Below are 22,011 nucleotides of genomic sequence, written 5' to 3' on the forward strand. Positions count from 1 at the left end.
GCAACCAGGAAATGAAGGTGTCCTCGTGATTTTCATATTTGTTAAAGGCCGCATCCGTGAGTGAGAATACCATACTCGTCAGAGGGTCATTCGCAACCCCCTTTTTAAGAACATTGTCCGATGGTAATGGGTGAGCTACTTGTCCGCGTCATCCTCAGCTGCTCTCGAGAAGGAGCGGGTCTCTCGAAGATGGGCCAGGAACTACTGGCGGCAGCTAGGCTTGGGGATAGCTTTACCGTTCAGGAACATCACGGTCACGGGAGTGGATGGGCTGGAAAGACGTCGTTTCCGGCGTAGCCCAAGCTGGGACCCGTTGCTTTTTAGGGCATGCCGTTAAAACGTTAACCAAGTTGTTGCGGCCGAAATGTTTTACTCAAAATGGAGCAGAGTCGCGCCAGACGTCCACTGTTCGGTACTGGTAGTTGTGCATTCAGAGAATGGCACCTATCTCAACAGGGATTGGAGGCATGTGCGAGCTTTCGCCACTTCTACTTCGCCAATCCCTGAATACTGCTACATCGCTTTCGCGGCTTTGCGGACGTTGCAATATTATTGCGTGATAGAAGTCAGCCCATACGAAAAACTATGCTTTGTAAGCCTCCGGCTTAGAAGAGACCCTTTCCGAATAGAATGCTATCTCAACGCAATGTATTGCTCCTTTTTGAAGATACCCCGGGCCACAACTGATTCACATGACCAGATAGCAAGGTAGTTGCACATATCAGCTATAATTTTCTTATTCCATAGGGACTCACTTTTATAACCAAAGTCTGTTGAAAAAAATGAGTCATAGCTTTTAGTTCGGTTACAAAATATTACATAAGATTGCAACCTTACTTTCACTGGTATCTGCTGTTCTTGATACTTCGTAAACCAGCTTCACTAAATGAATTTTGGTTTCGCTATTGAATGCCAAACAACCGCATTGTTATTAGTCTGTTTAGTTTATTTTGCGCCCTCCCTTTCAGTGGGTTTCCAGGATCAGACCACGTTTTGAACGTGAAAAATATAGCGGTAATCCGGGATAACGTGGTCTCAGTTAGTGTCGTTTGAGGATGGAAACTATGTCGCATACAGTCTCGCATTGTTATAGTTAGAACGTGTGGCTAAGAAGTGCCGCTTTTCTATAGAACAAGCCTCATTGCAATGAGATAAAGCCGTCGGGTAGTGCATAGTTTGGCAGCTTGTTTGAAATAATGTACCGACAGGAGACAAATCAACATGCCTACTGTTAGTTTCTAGTAAAAAAGAAATTACGTAGATGATAGCATGAACGAAGAGGCAATTGAAATTCGTCCATCTCCTAATAATAACATACCTTCATTATCAAAAACACAACCACCGGAAGCAGTGCTGAAAAGAGTCTGTAGTCACCCGAATAATCAGAAATAGATTTTTTTCTTCACTCTCGACATCTGGTATAGACGGGGTAGGACAAAGCGTATCGTTGCATTTGATTTATGCTGTTATTGAATAACGTTGGCTGGAAATAGCTAGGAATTAGGGTTCCCAGGTAATGGGCTCTAAACTTGCACGATATTGCTTAACTGCATTGCTTAACTTAGGCAGCAAACGCGCAAAACACTCTTTATAAGACAAACAATTCATGTCAAGAAAATAACCTCATGTTCAAAACTGCAGGGACACGAAACACAAAACGAGCACAAATGATAAATACCCCGCTCTATACCAGAACCGGTGGGTATGAGCCAGACAAACATGTGACCGAGAAACAAATAATCGAAAATCGCATAACCAAAAAAAGTGCGCTGAAATGGAAGGTGAGCTCATCGGCGGACGCAGGACATACGCTGGACATTCATCCATTCATTCATTTTATTGTTTTTGTTGCTGTACAACTATACGCAGACACTGTTTGGTCCCATATAGCCAATGACTAGTAGCGGGTCCGATAAAAAAGGTATACAAGTTTGCAGGCAACAGTATATCAACACAAGGACGTCACAGTAAATACATTTACAGAGCGTTATGTATCACTCTCAACACTTGTAACACAAGACATTCGAGGTCAACACATCTGCATAGAAGCGTGACAGAAGGTAGTGCAACATGGGGCTGATTTGGGATTATATCGCGGATATTTACCATGCAGGGCATGCAGCTCAACTGTTGACATGCTGGTGGTCATTATTTTCTAGTGCACTGTACGCGCACTTCTAAAGTGAATACGTTAAATTCTCTGTTTCCCTGCGTCCGTTTCAGAATTCGTTTGCAGGTACAAGGTAAAGAAGTGGCCACCATAGTGTCTACTGGTTTCACCGCCTGCCTCCTGAAGGTGTACAGGCTAGGTTTCATCTTTGTGAACGCTGCCCACCGAGTCAGTGTGCAACTGATAACCGAATGGCCTTTTCACAAGGCGCCAGAGATACCCCTGTCTGGCCTGGTGTCCTCCCCATTGCCTCTGAGGGCACCAGAACTGAGAATAGTGAGTGAACTGCTTCCGCATTAGACTTCCGCATAGTGACGGTTCTCTGTCTCCAGAGGGCATAGCCATCACAAACTCACTTTCATCTAAATATCTATTTATGGCCTGAAACTGAAGGGTGATCAAGTGTTGTAATGAGAGGCCTGATAACGGCATTCTATGCTCAGAATTGTTCCAGATTGAGGATTGTGAGACCCTGTATTTCAGCCCCTAGAGTGCCCTTCTCGAGCCGACGTGGAGGATCAGTGAAGTGCTCTTCCTTTATAAAAGGCAATAGGCTTACCGTGTCTCTCTTTCAGCAGAAACTATGCGCCCTAGAAGGTGGAAAGTAAGCTCACTTGCCAATCTTAGTGCTACTTGCAAGCCTTAGCAACTTATCGGACACAGCGTGCTGTATTCTGTAGTGATACCGACGCGCGAAAGAGTGATATTAAAAAATAGTTTACATGACTGAGATATCAGCTAACTGCTACGATTATTCTCATTCAACATGCAGTTAGTGATCTGATATTCTGATTATATCCTTGCAGGTGTCCGGCCATTTCAGCAATATAAAAGTGTAGTGGGAGGACGCTTCCCTGCAAGTATTTTGTTGGACTGGAGAAACGTGGTGTCTAAGACGCGTGTTCAGTTATGGGCACTACAAAATGAACAGATTGTATGCAGTTGTTCTTGTTCATTGTAAAGCAGTTGCATAATAAGCTACAATTGGGTAAGACTCCAGTTGATAGTAACCGCCACACAGAAATATTTTGCAAAAGAAAGTAACCCGCTGTCAAAGGTTTCTGCATGCTTACCTAAATAAAGCTAACCATCAGTCCAAATTATAAAAAGTTTCTCAATGGTGCTTGTTTACTTGATGCAACCAAATATAAAAAATATATCACTGACCGCGACTCCCACACAGTGCTATGCGACTCGAGGCTGGCGGTGAGAAATTACGCCAAAGGCAGGATAGCGAAGGAAGCTGTGCGCATACACCAGGCGACCAAGAATGACGATGGCAGCAGACAAGTGAGAATCAAGTGGTTCCCAGCGCACGCGGGCGAGGCGTCAGAGCGCAACGCCAACCACGACGAGACGGCACATGCCGAGGCGCGCGCGCTAAAGGACCGCGCCTCGGTCGACTGGCCGCTGTGGTTAAGCACCAAGGACTGAATGACCGACTACAGCGAAATAACCAAAGCGTTTCGCCTAGCTCGCAGAACTCTTCCACCCCCTTGCTCGGGGCTCAGTCGAGAGCAAGCCGTTTTATTCACACAGCTACAGACGGGCTCACTCCCCATCCCATCGCTGATGCACAGAATGTATCCCGAGACGCACCTGACAGACAAATGGAGAGTCTGCCGAACGGAGACGGCTGGCTTCGCACATATTCTGTGGAATTGCGACAGTTACCAGAAAGAAGCTAACTCTGGGAGGATCCCGCCGCTACTGGAGACAGCCGCAGGGAGCTACAATCAAGAACAACTCTGTGCCGTCCAGCAGGTCATCAAGGCGCTGGTACGGCAGAGAACCAGCGCGCCGGCCACGGCGAGAGGGGACCCGGGTGCCCAGAGGACGACGTAGGCCCCGTCCGGAGCGCGCGCGCGCGAGCGCGCGTTCTATTGCAGGCTACAAATAAACGTTATACCAATCCAATATCGCTTACTGTTCAGGGAATCAGTACCCACACTGCGTACCAAGGCCCAAAATTGGCAAATAATTTTTTGCTTAACTTCTAACTTACTATATAGAACAAAACGTGGCTACCAACACAATGCTTCTGCGCATCATTTGCATAAAGCCTCACCAACTCAAAACACTCGAGGCCGTCACTCAGATTCCAGACATCAAACTAAGAAAAGTGCTCCAATTCCTAATTTGTCGTTTCTATGTGCCAAACATTTAGACTTTGTGATGCGTCATTGTCTCCTCTGTCGGGAACAGGCCAAAACTTTGTCGAATTCCGCACACCGATATCTCTGTCGCCGACGGTAGCTCAAATCGCAAACGTTTTTAGAAAAGCTTAAATTCGCATACAGAACGAGCTGACAGAAAAAAATAAAGCGTGATTTTTGATGAAACATTGATATGAAGTTGGGCAGTGAGAAGTCGGATTCTGAGAAGAGGTAACAAGTGAGAGAACAGACGTTGACTCTCCGGTGGATCTTTAAATAGGTCTATTTTAAAATTCTATATCAGCAGCCGTGATCTGCCCCAGCAGCGACGAACGGCAGATGCCGTGACCACAAATGGAGCAGTCCGACTTCCATGAACGCCGACGAGGAGTGCGCCAATCGTCGGAGACCACCCGCTGGGATGGTGATGATTAATCGAGTTCCATGGTTTGTTCGCTGTTGCCGCCGCAGCGAAGCAACAGGCCCAGGAAAGAAAAAAAGTCGGGAGCAATGGAGATAGTATACCCCTGCGCCCCTGAATTGGTTTCGAAGCGAGTCCAAGTTCAAAGCAAGACTTCATGAACTGACGGTTGCCCTCGTCCAGAGCACGTCGATGGCACTGAGTGTTCTATTCTAGGTGGCAGTGAGAACTGTTGTTTATAAGAAGTGAGCACATCTTGAAGTGCATGCAGCAGATGGATTTTATCTTGAACGAGTGTCGGATTTTGCTGCCCATCTTAGCTCTCGGCCCATTTTGATCAAGAGGTTTCAATCGAGTGAAAACCCTCGTCCATGTTGTTGGACCGAAGTCCGATCTTAAAGTCGGGCATTTGATCTTTGCTAGCAAGAGAAGATCATTATACAGTACCTTAATGAGACAGAATTAAATGCATCGCCCGAAAAAATGCAGAGTCGATGTCTAGGAAAAACGCTGTACGTCGTATTGATCAGCCAGGACTGTGACGTCACTACCCCAGTCGAGGACCAGACAGGAGCTACCGCCATGCTCGAATGGATCCCTCGGCCTACCGAAAAATTTTATCGTACCTACCGCACTAGTCGATGCGTAAACACAGAATTCTAGAAGCAACAGTAAAAATAAGTGGTCAGCCCGGCTCAACCCACAAAATTTGGGAGTTCAATCCGAAACATTCGGACTCTTACACCTGAGATTTGGCGATCAACCTCGAAATTTCTACTTGGCGTAAGCTATCCCCAGGAAAAGTGTTGGGGTTCATCCAAGATACACGCAGTCAACCTCGGCCCTACCTCTAAAGTAGGGCCCTCGAAATGACGGATGGGACTGAAACATTTCTTCAATGCTTTCGCATAACCGCACATAAGTACCTTAAGAACCACCACTAAATTTTGTCCGCGAAATAAAAACCATACCTCGTGTTCGTGCTTAAGCGAACTGATGTTTTTTTGTTTCTATAAAGCCATAGGAGCGAACAGTACATCATGCATTCGCGAATCAGTCCCCTGATTTAGCCAGTGTCACGACTAACGTCAGCTGCCGTGCCGGCGCACTTCTCTCGGTTAGTAGTGTGTGGATATAGATGACATAAGCTGCTGACAGCGTCTGCTGTCTCTGAGCGACCGGATGGGCTCCGCTGTCTTGTGGACGTGTTCTGTTCAAAGCCGGTTCTCGACACGCGCATAGAGTGCCACTATCAATCATTTCGTTGTCGCTTCGCCAGCTACCACTCGCACGCGCTCATAAATACTGCATTGTCGAGAAATGCAAAATCTCAGGGACCTTACAGACAGCAGGAGTTGAATGCTTGTAAGAGGAGCGATTGATAACAGGTCAAAGTAATTTAATGTGCATTTGCGATGTAAGGCCAGTCAAGGAAAAATGATTGCCGTCTTAAAGCCAATTGATGCACTTCACCTGGCAAGTGCAGCCTTCGGCGGAGTGCTAATATCATGCCTTCTTACCCGAAGAGAGGCTTAAGTGTAATTTATGTATCCAGTGCACGGGCTCTTTCGGAAGTTTAGTGGTCACACTATGTATCGATTTTGCGAATGTCTTCATCGCCTACTCCGAGAATTTAAATTTTGATTTCTTCTTCTCATGTACTGTTTTTTAGGCTGCAAGAATTCTTCATAGGCAGTTATTTTACTTCCCCTTACCTTGTCCCTTGGACTTACTAATGCCTCTTAGCGCACACTATGCCGGAAAGAACAAGAATGACCCAAACAAAATATCAGATTCCGTCTTTCAGAATAATGTTTCTATTTGAAAATGGTAATCTGCTCACTGCTAAGAGCCCGCACTTGTCACCCTGCGCTTGGAGTGCTCACTGGTGCGTTTGGGATGCAAAGCCGATTCTTCCCCCACGTACCACGTATTCGTGATTGTGTGTCATTTCAAAAATATCCAATATTGTGGCCACTACTGGTTTCCCTAGTTTCCCTTACCGGGTACATGTTGGGCGACATAGGCTCCGACTCAATGCAGGCTCTCTCTCTCTCTCTTTCTCTCCCTAAAAAAGGAAGCAGGGGTATGCAAATATATTGCTGTTGCACGGAATACTACGCCAAACTTGCCCGTGTGCTCTTCGTTCTCTTCTCAGTGCCCTTCAACACATTTCCTCCTTATCCTCAGATCTCATCTAGCATACCTAGTTGGCTTTTGTTTCGGATAAGATTATCTCGAACAGGAGTTGAAGGAGAAACATATTCCGAGCACTTGTGTATTGAAATAAACTGTCGTGCAAAAGAACCTGATGTGGCTGTTATTAATACTGCATTACTTCTCAACAAACTTTAGGTGCTAGCTTGAATTGTTCTGTCCCTTGATAATATTTCGGAGCTTTACCATCACCCCTCCCTCCCCCGGCAAGAGACTGTAAGACAGGCAGAGGCGCGGGGAAGCTTCAGTAGGGGACAAGTTCCAGTGATGGGCACGCTGGCTAGGGTCATAAAATGGCGAAGAAATCACCACCAGTCAGTTGTTGTTCTTTTCTCCCGAACCCCGACGCGGTAAAGAAACGGATGTAGACTGATACCCCTAACTGAAATTGTAGTTGGTAGTCGTTGCTTTGTGTGTGCGTTCCTAAACGCACTAAGCACTTCTGTACGAAATATTGGCGAGTCCTCGGCAGCCCGCTTCCGTCCCGCGGTGCCGTACTCGCCAATTTTTCGCAAATATGCATTTTTTTTTTCTAAAAGTTTGGCACAAGGCATAAGTTGAAAAAGGGGGAATGGGATGCAGGGGATAGAAAGTTAAAAGAAGGAGTGAAGTCCAGTTGCGCTTATGTATTCGAGAAGGTTGGCATGTGTAGCGATTGTCCATTGTTCATTTCTCATAATCACAATCGCGATTCCACCGCAGGCCCACCTTCATGATTATCCGTTGCCTAATGTGCGTCGTTGATGGGCACGTCCACAACAGGTGACGCACATCGCAGACGTCAGGTGAAGTGTCACAGTGAGGGCACCTGTCAGTCACTGGTAGCTCTTTTTCCCGCCATCGATGTAGAACAGATGGGGTCAGAGCCGCCCCTGCCCTGATCCGGCGCACTGTTACCTCCTCCTGCCGAGTAAGACTACGGGGGAGAGGGTGCGAACACAGAAAACTGAGAGCGCGTGTTCGCTGGCGCAGAACTTGCGACTCGGAAACGTGGGACAGGAACGGATCTGGGGGAAGAGGGGAAGGTGGTGGATCGCCTGATGTGTTTATGTGCGTCATAGCATCCGCTTGAATATTATGTTGATCGCGAGCATGGCCGCGAATCCAGTGTATGCGCACAGAGCATGGGCACTTTGAACAGAGCAAATGTATGGACTGTGTTATTTGGAATGTGCGTCGAACGGCCCTAAGCTGTTTAAGGGCAGTGAGAGAGCCTGTGTAAAGATGAACTGCATTGAATGTAGGAACTGGCGGAAGGGAATGTATAGCATTGTAAATGGCTTGAAGTTCCAGTGCCAGAGGGGTGCACGTATCCGCGGTATATGTCACGTGAGTGTTGAGATGCGGATGAAAGGGACTCTACACAGAGGTAACTCCTCGCTCTGCAGTATGTGATGCACCGGTATATAATATGCACCCTTCGGGCAGATGTGCGGATAATACCAACGGGGAAGCAGTGGGGCGATTGTCCGTGAGCTGGCAGTATGACCATGGAGGTAGTGTCTTTCAATGATGTATATGTAAAGACTGTTTGCGAGCTCTGTTTGCCATCCGCTGATCAACGAGTTCAGTGAGAGTGAGAGTTAGCTGGGCGTACTCCTGAAGTACTGGTATGGGTGTTAGGCGGGCAAGATATGTTATTGCACGCATAGCCTCACGATTGATGGCCTCAAGGGCGCCCCACTGTCTGCGGGTGAGACGTTGAAACTGTGCCTGGTAGATTATACGCGGCTGGAGGACAGAGCGAACAAGCTGATGGGCCGTGTGAGCACGCGTGCCGCCAGAGCGCATAGCTATGCGACGAATGAGACCTAGAGTAGCGTGAGCGGTCTTACGGATGGCTGTCAGCCACGGGGTGCCAGTCCCAGAGGAATGAAGAAGAAGACCAAGAATGCGAACGGTTTGTGCCTGAGGAATCGGGGTATTATCAATCATAAAATTTATAATGGGAGCTTTCCGTAAGCCAGCTTTATTTCCAATGCGAATGAAACAGGATTTTGTATCCGAAAGAGTTAGACCCAAAGGAGGGAGGCGAAATGTCAATACATCCAGCGCATGCTGGAGGGCCGCCTGATGGACAGACGTATCTGGTTGACAGCACCATAAGGTTTTATCATCGGCATACGCAAGCACGCAAGGGATGGCCTCTAGGGTTCGAACAAGTGGAATGAAGGCCACATTAAATAATGTAGGGACGAGAACGGAGCCCTGGGGCACTCCTCTGTTTGAGAGGAAGTGACTAAAGGGCTTTCCATGGACACGCACACTGAGCGTTCTATTTGTTAGAAAGGCGTGAATGGTGAGGAGAAACCTGTGAGGGAGACCAAGAGTTTGTAGGGAGGCAAGAATGGCTGAGTGAAGGATGTTATCATATGCCTTTGTTATATCTGTAGCAATCACAGTTCTAACAAGATAACTGTGCGGAGAGTGGTGAAGCACGTCAGCAGCCAAAGTAGCAAGACCGTCCTCCGTTCCTATTTGCGGGCGGAAGCCAATTTGGGATTCTGGATAACAATCATGGGATTCCAACCACCACGATAAGCGAGTGGCGAGAATATTTTCGTAAAGCTTGCAGTTTGTTGGCGTCAGGGAAATTGGACGAAGTGCCGAGAGAGATACTGGAGGATGATCTGACTTCGGTATTCGAACAACAATAGAATGCTTCCACTCGTCCGTCATGACACCAGAATGCCACGCATCGTTGAATGCATCCAGCAGGGCCTGCAAAGCAGTCCCTTCCAAGTTGCGGAATAAGCAGTTAGGTATGCCGTCCTGCCCGGGAGCAGAGTTAGATTTGAGGCGTTCAATGGAGGCCAGCAGCTCTGCCATGGTTAGGTCAGAAGTAATCGCATCGGGGGATTCGGTAACCGGTAAGCAAGGTGGAGAAGTCGAGGTGGAACCATAGTGGGGAAAAAACTGTCTGGCCGCCTGTTTTGCAAATGTGTCCTCATCTACATTCATCGCAAGGCGAATGTTCTCTGTGTAATCAGAAACTTGAAGAGAGCGCTACATGGCGTGAAACACTCACCAAAGTTGTCGATTACTCTGCTTGGAGGACAGGCGCTCACACCATGAAGCCCAACGCTGCCTTCCTAGACGCTTTTCATACCGCCCCGCACGCGCGGTAGCCCGGTGAAGTGCGGGGATTGCCGATGGGTCATCGGGGTTACGAGCAGCATAATGATCTGCCTGGCGACGCAGATTCCAAAGATTCAGGAGGTGGATGTCCGGGTTAGGCTCGTCTTCATTTACAGTGGTGGTAATCGTGTGGGACGCAAGAACAGCAGAGAAAGTAGACAATGCTGATGATGGGGTGAAATCAGATAAGCGATTGTCTGCGCGTACAGAGTCCCATGATGTTATTCGTACGCTACGGCGTACGTTATGTATCCGCGAAGGAGTGAGAGAGATAAAGATAGTTCTGTGATCCCTACCCCAGGTATCTGGTTCAACAGCCCAACGAGGGCTACCAGGGCCTAACCACCAAGTCAAATCAGGTGAATAAGGTCCACCTCGTGGACGGGTAGATGTATGCGGGTGGTTTAAAAGATGAAAAGAATTATCTGAAAAGCTGCCCTGGATGTGTGCACCCCTGGGAGAATCCGATGGGTAACCCCACGAGGTATGTGAGCCGTTGAAGTCTCCACCGACTCGAATAGGGATACCCGAGTAGGTAGAACGCAGAAAACGAACCCATCCAAGATTAGGAGATGCGGAACCAGGACGGCCATAAAAGGAAACTAATATAAGTGGCGTGCGTACAGGCTTAACTAGGAGTGCTACCACCTCTTGGCGTCTGTTACACCACCGTGAAAGGTCGATCGGTGTGTGGGGAACTGAAGTGTGAATATAAATTGCTGATTTACCTGGGCTGAGGGAAGAGGTGATACAACGGCGATCAGGAATGGAAAGTGAATGGTAAGCGCAGAATCCTGAAAGGCGAGGAAGTGAGTTATGCTCTTGAAGTAAGAAGGCCCACGCCTTTAGCATTTTGTCGCGAAGACGGATGTTCCCTTCAGAGGCCTTATTCGCAAAGCCTCGACAATTCCACTGCACCACCAGAAACAGTGCATTATCCATTGCGAGGCCGAAGAGCTTCTACGATGAGGGAGGTCACCTGCTCCATAAGGGCTAATATTTTATCCACTGTTGGGGTATTCGGGGTTAACGTGTTGTCTGCACGTGATTGTGGTGTGATGCTTATTGGAGGTGATTCATCTGAAATCTTAGCACGAGGTATTATACTTCTTCGAGAGGGGTGAGAGCGACGCTGTTCTCGGAGCTGGGTGAGTTCGTCTAGACGTTGGCGAGCCTCTGCAATGGCATTGTCTAAAACAGCGTCTTCATCTGCGGCATCCACATGTGATTGGTGCACTGGCCGTTTTGGTGTACGATTTGATCCACGAGGGTGAGTCGCTTGTGCGTATGAATGATGCTGAGAAGACGTATGATGAGCAGGTGGGCCAAGTAAAGGAAGCGCAGAGAAGTCGGTTTCATCACATGTAAGAGCAGCGAAGCGATTACTTGTAGGAATATCTGCTTTTCCAGGCGGCTTGCGCTACGGCCTCGTTCGCTTCTTCTTTGGAGAAGCGGGGGAGCGCATGTCATGGTCCGCCGATTTGCATAGGGCACAAAGCACTATTGGTTCATTCATGTCGGCCACAGCTGCCGGATTAGGGCAGGTATTTTGCATGTGCCCTTCTTTATGGCAGTGATAACAAAATATACGACGAGGTCGGAAGGGCTGTGGTGTGATAGTCGCACCATAATAGGTTAGGTACTCAGGCAAAGTCAACGGGCCTTGTATGGTGAGTAGGTATGAACCCCGGCGCCCCAGAGGCCGTGCTTGCAACATATGAATTCCCCTGTGGTTGCAAAAAATAAAAAGCACTTTTACGGTAGATCCTGTAATATATATAACAAATATTAAAAGGTCATAACATTGACTTCAATACGTCTTGAAGCATAGCGCTGTAACAGCAGCCACTGTACACGGACTGCGTTACCCCGTCATTATACTCCGTTCAGAGTATCCGAGGGTTCCCTACACGCCTGCGATGAGGGGTTACCCCTTGCATTGCTTATGACAAAGCGGCAGTGCTACTTTATCCTAGCTCTGTCCTAATTACCGCTGAGCAGTCTTTCACTTAAAACTGAAACACAATATTAGTCCAGGGCGTTTGAGGTAGCCCCCTTTAATGAATATTATTTGTGCTAAGGAGTGTGCATCCATTTGCGCCCACCTGTTTGCGTATCTGCGATACGCAGAAAAACAATGCCACTTTCTCGGAAAGTTCGTAGCAAACGAAAATTGGTCTCGTTTCGCTCGAGAATTTCCGGGACCACTACCTCTCTGCAGTGCACTTGCTCTATCACAGGACGTTCCACATCCGTCCCTATGGTGGAAGGTTAGGTTAGACGCCACAAAATCTTTCAGCAAGTAGAGAATAAGCAACCGTCGTCGTAGCTTAGATTTAGAGGCCCGACCATGAAATCCGCGGGTTGTCGATTTGGATCCTACCAGCGACATGTGCATTTTTGTTGTGGAGCGCAAACTCCACTTCTTGCATTCGAGGTAATGTCATTCCTCACTAGTAACCTTGAAAGCAGGCGCTAAGAGTAAGCACATGATTCCCGCTCACGGCAGATGCGCCAACCACATGACACACGCGCTGCACGGTGCTTGGCAGAGCTATGGAAGAGCCGGTTGCAGGAACCAGACTTTGAGCTGTGAATCCCAGACGCCAAGTCAAATCTCGCCACCCCGCCCAGCAGATATTGTTAGCCGATAAATATATGAGCATAATAAAAAATGTGCAGTAATAAATACAGCCACAGCCTATACGCATTGAAATGCAAGAGCGTAACCCAGGTAGCACAAAGTGGGCTATGAAGGGGGAACCCAGTGGGTCCGATGTAGGCAATGCAGGTAAGCTCGGGTGGGCTTATGTGGATGCTGCAAGAGGGGCCGACGTAGGCCTGAAAGGTGCTGTCGACAAAGCCCCGATGGGCCCTCCACTAGGAACTGATGCAGGCAGCCCTTGCTGGGCTGCCCACAGTTTTCCCGTACTGCCCAAAAGGGCAAATCCCGCCAAATCCCCCCGATGTTCCTACTTTGGACAGATTCGGGCAGCCGCTCTGGATGAACATATATTTTTTTATCTCAGTTAGCCCCTCAGATAATGACATAGGACCGATGCGGTCTCTATAGCGCAAGCCGCACTTGGGCTTGTCCACATTATTCTCATCGGACTGAGATAATTGATGGAAAGCCCTAGTCCAAGTTCTCCCAATCAATATTTTTTCACATAATTAGGAAATTATTTTGTTTATGTCTGCCCTTTATAAACAGCCACAGTATTAAATTTTAGAATAATTCATAACCTTAATCTAGCCTAAATGACTTAATATACATCTTGTTCAGGCTATGAAGATGTGTGTTCTGAGCAGTAATATTGTGCCGTGAGTTGCAGGTTGTCCACAGCAACTTTATAAGGAGCAACAGTTAGCAGTCAGAATGTTTTAGTATTTTTAGCGCAATTTGCATGAGCGCAAGAAATAAAGCCATTTAATATCTCCAACCAACTAAAATGGTAATAACTCTTACACAAATCATCTATAATTGTAATTTAGGGCAGCATCTAATGCAAATAAAGGTTGGAAAGAAGGATTGCACAATCGCACGCACACCTTCTAACCCCATTACGGCCAATATGGGACCTACAGCGGTTCTGTATGGGCAGCCCCAATTGGGTTAGGTGTTGTCTTTGATCCTAAAGCCCACTTGCTGTTGCACGTGCCTTCAAGTTCGCCACAAGAGACCGATTTTGGTACCATGCGGGCCCGCCCACCTTCCAGCCCCATTACGGCCCTTGCGGGATATAAAGCAGTTTTGTGTGGGCAGCCCAAATTGGGCTGGATGTTGTTTTTGAACCTAGAGCCCACCTGTTGTTGCACGCGCCTTCACATTCCCCACGAGGGATAGATTTCGGTACCATGCGGGCACGCCCACCTTCCAGCCCATTACGGCCTATGCGAGATATGAAGTAGTTTTGTGTGGGCAGCCCCAATTGCGCTGGGTGTTGTTTTTGAACCTAGAGCCCATCTGCTGTTGCGCTTGCTTTCACATTCCCCACGAGAGACCGATTTTGGTACCATGCGGGCACACCCGCCTTCCAGCCCCATTGGAGCCGATGTGGGACCTAAAGCAGTTTAGCTAAGGCTGGCACATTTGGGCTTCACGAGGGCTTGCCAAATTGAACTCTTATTCATATTTCACCTGCCCTCAATTAACCTACAAGAGGCCGATTGGGGACATGTCGGCATGTGTTTTTTTGCCCCAATACGGCAGATGTATGTCCCAGAAAGAATTAATGCGGGCGGCCTCATTTCGGATCTATGAGGGCTTTCCCGTAAAGAGCCCACATTTAGGTTAGATTGCCCTTAAATATCCGGCAAGGAACCCTTGTGGTCTGGATGCAGGAATGTGCTCTGCATTAGCCCGAGCAACGTCGTTATGGGACCCATGCAGCAGGAACAAGGGCAAGCCCAAATGGGGCTTGCCCACATTTGCCCCATCGGGAACTAATGTAGGATTTATGATGGCTGCCCCCGCTCTACTTGCCTACATCGGACCTACCGGGGCACCACATTCTGTGCTACCTGGGATGTTGTAAGCCATCTCAGTCCAATTTCGCATAGATCTTGGTAAGAAGAATCGTTTGATACCACTAGCATGTGCCTACGATCAGTTGTTCGCCAGATACGCACACCCCTGCAAAAGCAAATTTTGACCATTTTTGACCGCCAAAGGTAGGTGATGCGACACCTCTATCAAAATCAGAGTAGATAAAGAATTGTAGCTTTACGCGTACGAACCCAACTGATCATTAGGCACCAAAAAGTAAGACAGGTTTGGTTTTCGGGCTTTAGTCCAAAAGCAGCTCAGGCACTGAAAGTAGCCGTAGTGGAGAAATCCGGAAATTTCTACCACCTGAGGTTCTTTAACATGCAATGACATCACACAGCACACGGGCGGCGTGCTTTTTGCTTCCATCGCAAAGCGACCGTCGCAGCCGGGATTCAATCCCGCATCCTTAGGCAGAGTATTCAGGCACCCTAAAAACTGCACCACCACTTTTTTCTTTATTGCCAAATTTATTATCAGATTTTACACATAAAGAACGTTACTCCACAAACGTACAACAGCCCACGGCATTTGGGCTGCGTGATCCATTACAAATTAGGTATTTGCAGCAATATTTTCATTATCGGAAGCCACTCAGGCATTTCGTCTTGTGTCTTGAAAACAATTCAATAAACTCGCAACGGTTTCGCGAAAATACTGCCGTATTTTCCTCACATCAACGTCTGCGTGTCTGAAAGCCATTCTGGATAGCCATATACTGTGCAGGCCCAATACCGCTACCACGGTGGGGCAGAGGAAGCACTTATTTGCTATTTCTCGGTATATTTTGATGCGATATACCTACATTACAGCCAGCAGTCGTTGCTGGCGAAACTGTCTAGCTTCAGTACGTTTCTGAATTTGGACTTTCCATGAAGGCTTCGCACTGTGTTTATTTTTGTTACATTTTAAATCATTCTTTTCGTGCTGTGACTTTTAACAGATATGTTCTAAGGGTACATGTTGGTCTGCGTGTTTATGTAAGCAATGGGCGCAGTGCAAACTGGACGTTGCGTTGCCGAGAAGACTGTCCAAATGGCAAGCATTCGCAGCCATTACTCAGGGGTGTTATTTGGTCAGCTTTCAATGCATTTCAGTGCGATGTGTTCGACGGCTCTACAAGTTTGAAGCGTTATTTATTTATTATTTATTATTTATTTATTCGCAGCCATTACTCAGGGGTGTTATTTGGTCAGCTTTCAATGCATTTCAGTGCGATGTGTTCGACGGCTCTACAAGTTTGAAGCGTTATGCATTCAGAGAAGCAAGCATATAAGCCAAATCGTCTAATCAATTCCCAAGAAAGGCATTGTTCTCAGTAGCCAGAAATCTTTTGACTATGTTTTCAGCAATTCTGAACTTTCTTTGCATCATGCTGTGCACTGGCTTCATTGTTAGTGAAACATCAGGCTCCATGCGCTGAACGAAATGGTAAGAACAAATTTCGAGCCTCCAAGTTCCACGGTGTTATAAGCATGCGAACACTTCGTGTGCGTTTCTGACCAATGGAAAAGAGTGACTTTGTTCGACAGATCAAAGTTGGGAGTAGGGTTCTCTGTATGAATTGCCTTTTACGCATTAGCTAACCAAACACATAAGTGAAACAGTATGCACTGGAAAGTGCGTCATATTCAGTGCCGTGTAAGCTCTTGACTATATATTTTTTCCTGTTTGGAACTCAATACATCTTGAATCTTTTCGAAAGCGGTCTCTCAACCGCCCCAATATCACGTTACCTTGCTGTCTGTCGTGACTCAGAACTTACATAGATTGCGTAACAGCTATCGTTTCTATACTTTTCATGCTGTACGCTGGCAGCTTTGAGGCTTTACTCTTTCATTTGATGCGCACGTGAAATCAGACTTCAAGTTGGGTTCTGAGAGAACTCGAAAAACGCGGCGAACAATCTTGAATTGAGGTGGCCTCAAACTCATCATCAATCCTGTCACGTTTGTCCATGACACTCCGCTTTGCCTCCATATCGCCACTATCCTTCGCTAGCACGGCCGCCTCATTTGAGAAAATTTTGAACTTTGGTTCGCTCACTGTGGCATCGGAGAGATAGAAAGATATTTACTTAAAAGAAAGGAGAAGAGATCAGCCGTCGGCTATCGGCAACACAGCTGCGTTTGCATTCTGCCAATGACGTCTCTATTAACGCGATAAGCTTCCATTTGTCACCTGTCACATCTCATAGTCTGACCTAACGTTAGTGAAGCATGCGATTTTAGTTTTTCAGGCCGTGTATTCCCCGCATGCCTGTTGGAACTCTAAGCAGTGGCCTTTCCTTTTTATGCTATACTTTTAAAATAAATATTTTACTGCGGAAATCGCTAAATCACGTTATCAATTACATATCCCTCTTGCAGAGTACTTGCAATCAACGACAAACTTGCGCCGCATGCATATTATCATAGAAAGGGCTTAATTCCTGCAAGTTAATCATATCTGTGCAGAATTCCAAATAATCCAGGCTCGATGAGGGGGTGGAGAGAAAAGTTGGGGGAGGAGGGGGAAGTGCCTTCGTCTTGTGAATATTTCGACAAGACGATTTGTTGTTTTCGCCCAGACTAAGAGATCGTCCTGTTTGCGGAGCTTTGACTACGAACTGAGGATCCTGTTCTACCCTGGAGCATTATGCAGGAATGATACCTCTAAAAATATTCGCAGTGATATGGGGAACAATCCAAATTGTTCAGTTTTATGTTCAATCTTTTGTAGCCCAGAAAAGGTAACAGTTCCGTATACAATTTCTTGCCCTGCTTTTGACTCAAGACATGAAATTCAGCGATGCATGTCCGGTCGACCGATAGACGTTCTTCTAAGTGAGTTTCCTGCCTTCTTTTTCTTGCATAGCTGCGCTTTTGAGCTTTTTATTTCTTCAGGTGAAGGGAGAGAGAAGGTTAGTACTTGGTTTCGCTAATTTCAACAGAAACAACAACAAAAAAACAAGAAAACAGCAAATTTCTCGCGCCCAATGCTTTTCGGTGTCAAACTTCCGCAGCAAAATAACCGAGTGGACATTATACAGTCGTCCTGCTTATCCCCACAATTTCAGTGTGCTTGTTGATCTTATTGAAAATGTCACGACTTGTGTCTAAAATTAATCTAGGATTTAGCTGGCAGACAGCATCATTCGCTGAAACACCCTTTTTCCATCTGCTTTTGCGTAGCAGATAGAAGACGGGAAAAAAGTTTAGAGGATGCATTTCCTCTCGGAGAGTTCGCCTGCGAAGCTGCGTCCTCGCGAAGTGCAAACCATTTCACACTGCAGTGGATAATACGTAGACTGAGCCGCAGAGCGGAATTAAAAGCTCTCTGCCGGGCTATCGCTTACATTTATTTTTCTGCCTTAATGGCCTAATGCAATTGGCAACTCGTTTTCCGTCTCAAATCGGGAACGCCATCTTTTCTTTTACATTTCTATGTGTACATGCGCACATTCGGCGTAAATGCATTAACATGTACGTAGCCGCTGGTCGCTCCGTCTAAGCGAAGATTCTGGAGATCCTTTTACGCTGCACTTAACAAGGTTGCCGTTTGTATAAGTTGAGGAATCGAGCACTATTTGTATTTGCAAGAGGCGTTATAACATTGAACATTTATTTTTTCAGAGCGTAAGCAACCCCATGGACTTGGCTCGAGTAAGCGCTGAAGGACGCTGGCGCCAGGTTTTTCCCTTTCAAAAGCATTTCCTAGCGGCCATCTCCCAACTGGACGAATCTATTCCATCTAGCTGCCAGCCCATCCACAGCCATGCTCGTCCACCTCCTTCCTCCAGCCCAGACGCACTATCCACCGATCAGTGCTTATGAGAAGCTCCACCGAGTGACCTGTCAGCACCCTCCAAAAGGCGTGTATCCCATTAGAAGCCGACACACCCACAAAAGGCAGTTAAATTGAAAGACAAATTGAAAAGGCGGCAAAAAGAGCACTATCCACCAGCTTCCTTTGCCACCCCACCTCCTTGCAAGAGGCCGACTACCCATTCCTCCGCCGTCAAAACTAAGTGAAGATTACGGTTAACACAGGCTGTCCGTCAAACTAAGTGCACTGAAAACGTTCATTGAGCAAATTAGGGCAGTAGACGATTACGCCAGGTTACATAGGTGGAGGCGAGCCATTGTGACTTCTCGGCAATGGCAGAAGGAATCATTTGACAAAATCAAACATTGGAACACGTTTTGTAGTAAGCAATAGGAAAGGCGAACGTTTTGCGTACTACGCCAGGTATAGGGAAGCGAGCAAAAAGGAACATGATACGACGCAAATTGAGGAATTTAAATGTCACAAATATTGCAAAAGCGCCAAAAGCTGAAGAACAATTTGAAAAAGCTTTATTCGCAAAATAACTTGAGCAAAATTACAGCTGATTACAAAGGATAGCCGCACCAGAGGACGTAATCGTGTGCGCATCATTTTTTTTCCTTGACGAAACAAGAACGGAAATAGAGAGGGTGAGACGAATTCTTAGTTCCGTGCTCTCCTTTTTATGACTGTTTAAGCAAGCCACTTTAGCAGCTTGCATTAGCATTGGCCACTAGGCGCTTATCTTTGGTGTTTAAACAAGGCACAATGATTTGTAAGGCACGCAGAGTTGTACAGTATCGTAGTTATACTTACGTTAACGTTGCAATTTCGTCTTTTAAAAAGTGAGTTATGAAACCAATGACACAGCTTTGCTCCCGTTCATTCTTTGCTACCAACCTGAAAAGTGAATCCTCACGGTGAACATTAGCAAATGCCGATGTAGATGTGACACATCCCGCCATTCAACTAGCATGGGTCCTTTTACGACACCCGTATCTCGATTCATCATATATAGCTGAAATCAAGAAGGAATGGGCATGTGTAGGACCACGTCACGCGAACACTGTAAATCCGACGGTACTTTTAGGCAATGGAGTGGATTCCAAGTAAGATAAAACGTAGCATTGTGCAACAAAATGTTAGGCGTGCACATGAGATGGAAAATGCCAGTGAAAAGGCGGTCAGAGCTTGCACAGAACAAAGGTAATTAGGAGGATATAGGAGCGGACTTTATTCTACAGTAGACAAAGTCAGGTCGCTAGTGATCACTAACCTACCGACTGTTGAAAAATGCTTCCAGTGGATCCAAGGCCATCGTTGTGAAGGAAACAAATCGTAGTGAACTGTTTTGCACTGGCGGAGGACGCCGCAGACATCAGAGCTCTATCGGCGGAATAAATATAAATTAAGCTACACTACACGCATTTCGTCATACAGCGCGAGTCATGCACTCCGTTCTCTTCACACTCATATCTCAGTGCTTACCTTCAAAGAATACAGAAAAGGACACTTGTCCTGCCACGCTGCTGAAATTGAGATTTCAAGTGAACGGAAAACTATTACGTTGATGGTCTCTCTCCATGGCACCTAAAATTTCCCTTAGCTGGCTGACGGATAATATGAAGGACATAACATGCGAATATGAGTAATTTGCCGCTTTTCCATTAGGAACTTTGAAGATTGTGGTGTTGTAAATCAGTAAATCACGAGTAAGTTTTAGCCTAGGTGGTCAAAATGTATTTCATACTCTGCTCTTGTTCTGTTCTTTGTATCGCCTACTCCTGGTTTTGTCTACTGAACTGAGAAGGTCTGAAAACGTCATTATTCTCAAAACGAAGCAATTCTTTTCTGTTGCTTCCGCAGAAACATCGCTTTCTAGTTTTCTTGATTGTGACGTGGTTCCTTCAACGACCATAATAAAGGCGGCATGTAAAGGGAGTAGCTCGATCTCAACATCCACGAAAATGCCGCTTGGGATAGGGGTGATAGCCCGTGTCTATAGCTTGCTCTCTCTACGTGCTAAAAGCAATGAAAAGCACTTTATTTCGCACCGAATAAAGGTGCAAGGACGAATTACAGAAAATTGCCACAGCGAATGCTTTGGGAGCTGGAAAATATCCTCTGCTTCCTAATGAGCAGGTATGACTTCCTCGGCTACGCCATTCTGACCTCGCTATTTACGGGCCTCGACACTCGCTCCCGAGCCCGGAAGGTTCTTGGCTAAGCGCGACTCGGCGAGGGGCCAAGAGGCGACCGTGAACCAATCTGCCCGCAGTGCCATTAAACGCGCTTTGCTTATCGCATCCGATAACCGTGGCGAGTATGGAGGGAACGACCCCGTATTCACTTTTTGCTCATTTTATGTTTCTTCCCGCCACCACTTAGTCTCCCCCCAGTGCTGTTGCGATTGGCCATGGCTTCCAATGAAACGCCCAGCCAAAAAATAGAGACGTCTCAGAAAACGCTACTGAGAAGAGAAGTCAAGCAATCTCTCTACCCTTTGAAAAGAGCGGAACACGGTTGCTGCTGCTGCTGCTGCTCTGGTTCACGCAGGTGTCTTCTGCATTCCACGCACACGGAGAGAAAAACAGGGATTAAGAGAGAAGCCGATATCGTTTTTTCATTTCTCACCGGCCTTGGTGGTGTCGTGCCCCGTTGCCTACTATGTAGCAAACTTGAATCGCACTGCTAAACGACGTGCTTTACTAGGAAAGCATCGGCAGCTGCGGACCTGTTTTGTCGGGCAGAGTCGATGCCGCAATTCCAGTATTGTAATCATATTTGCCGAGGGGCGCCTTTTTGAAAGCTGTTCGCATCGACGAATGGACTCTTTCGACTCGACCGCTTGTAGTGGTGTAGGACGGTTAGTGAAATTTGGAGCATAATGGTTGGCCCCATCCCCTACCACAAAGTGCTTTGTTAAATTATTAGTTTATATGAACTTTATACTGAGCTAAACAGAGGTAAGAGTCAGCAGTAAAATTTGAAGGATCCAATTCACTCCATTTTCAGGACAAGAGGGAATGTAAGAATAACTTAACTTCTCACTCCGGCGTAAATAATTTGTTATAGCCTTTGCATGTTTGTATATCGATAATCGTGATTTCTGGAAAGATATGCATTGTTTGTACCATATTTATATTATGAATTAACTTTGATAAAGTATATGACGTGCACACTTATAGACAGTGTCGTAAAACCCGTATATAGCGTACAAGACCTCAGAAACAGAGAATAGAGACCCTACAGGGCTCACCTAAACTTTCTCTCAACTCCAAGAAGGAAGGTACACATAGCAAAACAAAATATGTGGAAATCTAGGAAAAAAAATTACAAGCGCTCTCACAACGTTGCTCCTAAGAGCGAACCCAGGAGTACGTGGTGCGAACTAGCAATCACGTATCCAAAACAACAAAACCCATGAGTCCCAAACAAAAAACTCAGCCAGGGTCGCCAGGTCTTCTGGTCATAAAAGCGCTGAAAAAATCTGCAAAGTAACAAAAACGTCTTAAACTGCAGGAAGCAATTTAGTCACGAAAAGTTGCCACGG

General features: G+C 46.6%; 2 protein-coding genes across 2 annotated transcripts in view; one reads left to right on the top strand and one right to left on the bottom strand.

Annotated features, from left to right (window-relative positions):
* LOC146174679 (uncharacterized) overlaps positions 1 to 2,470 on the top strand; it is a 29,399-nt gene extending 26,929 nt beyond the window's left edge. The window contains exon 6 of the mRNA XM_084585433.1: positions 2,224 to 2,470. Within this exon, the coding sequence (XP_084441559.1) occupies positions 2,224 to 2,470 (247 nt within the window). The remainder of the gene's footprint in view (positions 1 to 2,223) is intronic.
* LOC146174677 (uncharacterized) overlaps positions 1 to 22,011 on the bottom strand; it is a 158,342-nt gene that overhangs the window by 69,808 nt on the left and 66,523 nt on the right. The gene's annotated exons all lie outside the window — the stretch shown is intronic.

The sequence above is a fragment of the Amblyomma maculatum genome, chromosome 11, assembly GCF_055883805.1.
Source record: "Amblyomma maculatum isolate TAMU_Amacu chromosome 11, ASM5588380v1, whole genome shotgun sequence".
Lineage (NCBI taxonomy): Eukaryota > Metazoa > Arthropoda > Arachnida > Ixodida > Ixodidae > Amblyomma > Amblyomma maculatum.